This window comes from Montipora capricornis, chromosome 9, assembly GCF_036669925.1.
Source record: "Montipora capricornis isolate CH-2021 chromosome 9, ASM3666992v2, whole genome shotgun sequence".
Lineage (NCBI taxonomy): Eukaryota > Metazoa > Cnidaria > Anthozoa > Scleractinia > Acroporidae > Montipora > Montipora capricornis.
This window is the reverse complement of record NC_090891.1, coordinates 41,805,426-41,810,425: the sequence shown is the minus strand read 5'-3', so window position 1 is coordinate 41,810,425 and position 5,000 is coordinate 41,805,426. Positions and strand designations below refer to the sequence as shown.

The following is a 5,000-nucleotide window of genomic DNA, read 5'->3' as shown; positions in this document are numbered from 1 at the left end:
AGACGTGTTTTCTGTGAAGTGCCATCAAAGGGAAGATGAAGTACACGAGGGAAATACAGCACATGGAAGTAAAGAGACTTATCTCGCATAATGGCGTGTAGCCAATGAATTCAGCTCTTTCGTGAACTCGATAGGCAAACAGGAGTGGAGTGAATACCGCGCTGATTAAGAAATCTGCAACGGCAAAGTTCGCGAGCAGGAAATAGAATGATCGTTGAATGCCTTTGTCCTTGACATAGGAATATATCACTAGGGCATTGCCGAACGATCCCAGAACGATAGTTATAAGATACAAAGGCGTGACGAAAACCGTTGTGGCGGTATACTGCTCGTATCGCTGCATTGCTTGACTGTCATGTCATTCAATCGCTTCGCGGTTTACATGAGTTTAGCATGTCAAAGTGGCGTAAAAGGCGCAGGAGTCTGTCAAATGTCAGAGATTACGGGAAGAGGTCGCTGCTGGATACAATCCAATTTCTCGTCGTCATCCAGTGGAATAATAGTTTACTAGTCTAACGTACCAATAAGGAATTGTTGTTTCAGATCAAGGTTTCTTAAAACCTTAAATTATAGATCATTCATGCAAGCGAATTCTTCACTCGTCGAAGCAGGGTGGACTAGAGCCCTTGAATCCTCTTCGTCATACCGCAAAGCTTCGTTGCGCGTTCGATCGATATCATCAATCTGTCAATCAAAAAAACCTTCTCAGTATCTTATGACATAGCAAAAACTTTGACCGCATGCCTGAAATTTCACCCAGGATTTTTGAGAAGGGCGTGATTTCGAGTGCATGTCATTTGTGGTGTTCAAAGAAGCCACGAATTAAGCTTTTTGCTTGAAATTTAGAAATTACGAAGCCGGTCTTGCTATCCGACAATGTATTAGAAATTATCACGATACCCGTTGACAAACACGCTGCAGTCTTAACCTCCCTCTAACTTATTAGATTTATTTCTAGAGGTCTGTAATCTTTTGATCCGTTTAGGCCTTCCGACCACACTAAAACGCTGAGCCTTTTTATCGAAAACGTATTGACTTAAAAACGTTCTCCAAAGTGGATACAAATGAAAACGCATGCAAATCAGAGTTAGTGTGGACAGTCGTAGCCTGCGAACGCAGACGTATTTCCGGCGGTCGTTTCTCTTCCCCGATTTTTCGGCGGACAGAAACGACCGCAGAAAATACGTCTGCGTTCGCAGGCTAGGACAGTCGAAAACGAATTGAAATGAAAACGCTGACGTCATCAACATGTGAGTTGTACCTAGCTTTTGTATTCTTTCGAACGGATGAAACAACGTGATCTCTTCTCTGAATGAACGATTATCGTTACTTCGTAATTTGATTTGAATTCACTATTATCGTAAATTTAGGACACTGTGACCAGTAGAGAAAAAATCATATCCGTGGATTGGATTTGAACCCGGAGTTTCTACTCTAGGAATCGCTTCGTTCTACTTCACCACTGAAGATCAAGACACCGCCGCTCTCAAAAAAAAAGATTTACTCAAGTTTCCCATAGAATATCGCTGCTGAAGAGTAATTAGGCCTAACCTAGATAAATTAGGCCTAAGCTTCTCTGGACTCGAAAGACTCGAACCTGGGAACCTTCAGTTAACCACTACACTACCACCACATCACTAACTGCGAAGATGTCTTTTTTTTTTTAATGTCAATAACTTTTTTTTTCCAAATGCCGCTGTAAACATGTATTAACACCCGCTAAGAAGCAAGCTTACTCAGTGAAAAATAAAATAATTATGCGAGGATGATTGTAAGGCTGTGAGGATATATATATTTTTTGTTTGACCAATATTTTGTCAGGCACGGCCTGAATTCTTCAGAGAGTTGAGTGATTTGCCGCTGAAACTTTTTGAAATTCAAATAGAAGCCATAAGTGAAAAATGTCGATTACCAAACTTCAACAGAAAGCTAAAAATTTTAAAATTAAGCCTAAGGCCCGTTTTAAACGTTGCATTTTACATGTGCCGAATTAATACAAATGGGAAAGATTTATTGTTTTCGCTCATTTGCATTCGGCACATGTAAAATGCGTCGTTTAAAACGGGCCTTACACTTAATCATTATTCAGCAATGATTTTATATATATACTAATTAGTTTTCGTAAATAATAGACATACTTACCATAAATTTGATCTTTGGTGGCAAGCCGGTTGTAGCTACTGTAAATTTAATCTTAGATATATATGTAACTGCCAAGATCCTAAGGTTGCCTCATACTCAGAAACTTGACAATTGCAGGGGTAGCGATATACGAGGCAATAGCAGGAGCCCATCCTGGAGCGTGCAACGTCCATACAGCGTCTTTGAAACGGCGTTTTCACAAGTAGGTTTATTTTTAGACTAGCCGGCCTTCCCGCGAATTAGGTCAAAAAACAAAGTCAGTTACGGTTCGGTGACCCTACGACGTCAGCTTAATTTCTTGTAATTGGTCATCGGGCTCCTGTGGGAGTCTCATTAGCGGGAAATTCAATCTAAAAATAACCTTACTTGTGAAAACGCCGTTGCACAAGTATAGTTAAGTTGCACGCTCCGGGTGATGGGCTCCTGGCAATAGACAATTCAAACTCAGTTTGCAAAATGAATAAAAACACGTTTAATAACAGTTCAAGGTTCAAGAGGTACACTAGTAGAGACAGTGATAACAGGAGGTAAATTGCGGTAGCAAAACAGGTCCCAAAATAACTGATGAAGTAACAAATTAGTAGAACAAAGTAGTGTAGTGTAGGTTCGAACTGAAAACGAGAATAAATACAATACAGCGAAGACAAAGCATCAGCTACATAGGCATATAACAGAAATAACTGACAACTCATAGCATAAAAAGAATGCTGAGAACATTTTTCACCCAAGGTATCCGAATAGTAGAAACGACAGAACTAAAACCACTAGCACTAGCTAGCACTGAACGTATCTTGATCACGACAACAATAATTTGGTAAAGATCAGACAACTGGTTTCGTAGCGTGACAACACTTGAACATTGAAAGCTAGTCCCTGGTATTAATAACAATGAAAGAAAACAGTGAGTAAAAGATAAGTGACTTACTTTGGTGACGACTCGCACAGACGACAGAGTATAATTGGCAGCTTCTGCAAGTACCGGAGCACAAATTACGTAAAACAAAAGGAACAAAAGACAGAAAACAAAACAACTCCAAATAATCCCAAGTGACCAAAAACACCATGCTTTCCGGTACCTGCGGAAAGACCCGTATAATTCAATGATGGTCAAATGGTAGCCTGGCCTGTAGCTGATCGATCCACTGATCGAAGCGGTTGTGGAATAACTAACGATTACAGTTGTTACGAGTCGCCTTTTTATACGCGCGCATACTTGATTATGCCTAGGGCGTTACTTACGTGTAAACGACATTTAAGAAGTGTCATTTCATTTCTAACCGATGCGTAATACATTTGAGCACGTTCTACTGAAACCAAAGCTATTGATTGTTACTAGAAAATGTCGTAAAATCACTGGGGAGCGTTTCAAAACTAACATTATATGTCCAATCCTTTAAATAAAGGTTTAATTTAAAGTCATAAAAGGCATTCAATGCAATCAATACTACCACTGTTGGTTCAATACAAACTATTTCTTATGATTCAATCCAGTCCTTAAATTTTATTTGCAATTCAATGCCGCAGGTATATTGATTCAATCCAACCTTTAAATTTTATATTTAATGCAATACCACGAATATTGATGTACGTACTCCAATCCTTAAATTTATATGCAATTCGATACCGCATATATTGACTCAATCCATTCTTCTGTTTAAATCCAGTAACACACTGAATGTTGATTCAATCCAATCCTTTAAAGTTTGTAGAGGAGCTCCGCGCGTCCGGAGCACCATCAGGCCTTTTTCCGCCCTGGCACCACAGTTAAGAAAATTTGGTAACCCTCGATGCGAGAAATTTTGGTTTTGATCACCGTACGTCCGTCCACCCCTCCATATATGCCAATGTGACCCTAATGTGACCAGTATCACGTAACCATGTCACGGGCTCAAGTTTAGAGCTCATCCAGGAGGCAATACTCCAGTTGACACTTAAGCTAGTTTATTACACATAACATGAGAATTTTATTCCATAAAGCTCATTTGTACAAATCTATACGCTTTATTTTCACATGTGGAAAAGGCTTATACAGCCAATCAGAATGGCGTACAGCTATTTCACATGTGGAAGTATAACCAATCAACGATAGCGTGAAGGCGTTTCCATGCCAATCACTCGTGCAGCTCGTGCATCTCGTGCAAATCGTACTTTGTTATTGAATTATATTATATTTGCATTTGGTTCTATTGTTAGTGAGTTTTTGTTTCTAATTTGCGTTCAGAAAACTATTTTAATGAAAATTCTCGTCTTATGTGTAACGAGATGCTTCCGTGAAGCATACACTGGCTTGCCTGTGGTACGTGCTACAGAAAATCAGAAGGCACTGAATTGTGTGGTATTGAAATACAGCATTCCAGTCTCTGAAGAATAACAAATAAAAGAGAAGCGAGAAACATTGGCTTCTGGGCTGACATGTTGATAATTTTCAAGTTCCCTTATACAACTTCCTTGCACCACAAGTGTGCCCTCTGAGCATCTGACAGCTTTGTAATACTAAACTTCTCTGAAGTCAAGCCCTGTTGAGCGGGGTTAGTGTTAGGATGGGAGACCAAAACAATGAACCCGTCATATCAAACAGAAGCATCTGACTGAAAATACTATTAACGCTAACAAATGCGAACTCAGCAAGGTACAGATTTTGTTAGCTTGCTTTATGCAAAACAAATATTGATGAAAAAGCAAATAACTATTGATACAAAGTTTTCAGAAAGAGCAGAAGGAAGTTTCCGGGACGGTCGATCGAGAATGAAATATTTACGACATGAAAACAACATTAATTTTGAACCGTGAATATAGAATATAAAAAGTTACGATCAGCGACAAACATTTTGGGAGATTTTTGCTATGTTCAAGTAAAT

At 39.3% G+C, this 5,000-nt stretch overlaps 1 protein-coding gene across 1 annotated transcript in view; it reads right to left on the bottom strand.

The window, feature by feature from the left end:
• LOC138016788 (somatostatin receptor type 1-like) overlaps nt 1-564 on the bottom strand; it is a 2,160-nt gene extending 1,596 nt beyond the window's left edge. Inside the window, exon 1 of the mRNA XM_068863972.1 lies at nt 1-564. This exon is cut by the window's left edge and continues 194 nt beyond it. Coding sequence (XP_068720073.1) covers nt 1-343 — 343 coding nt within the window. The 5' untranslated portion in view covers nt 344-564.
• Between the last annotated feature and the right edge of the window lie 4,436 nt (nt 565-5,000).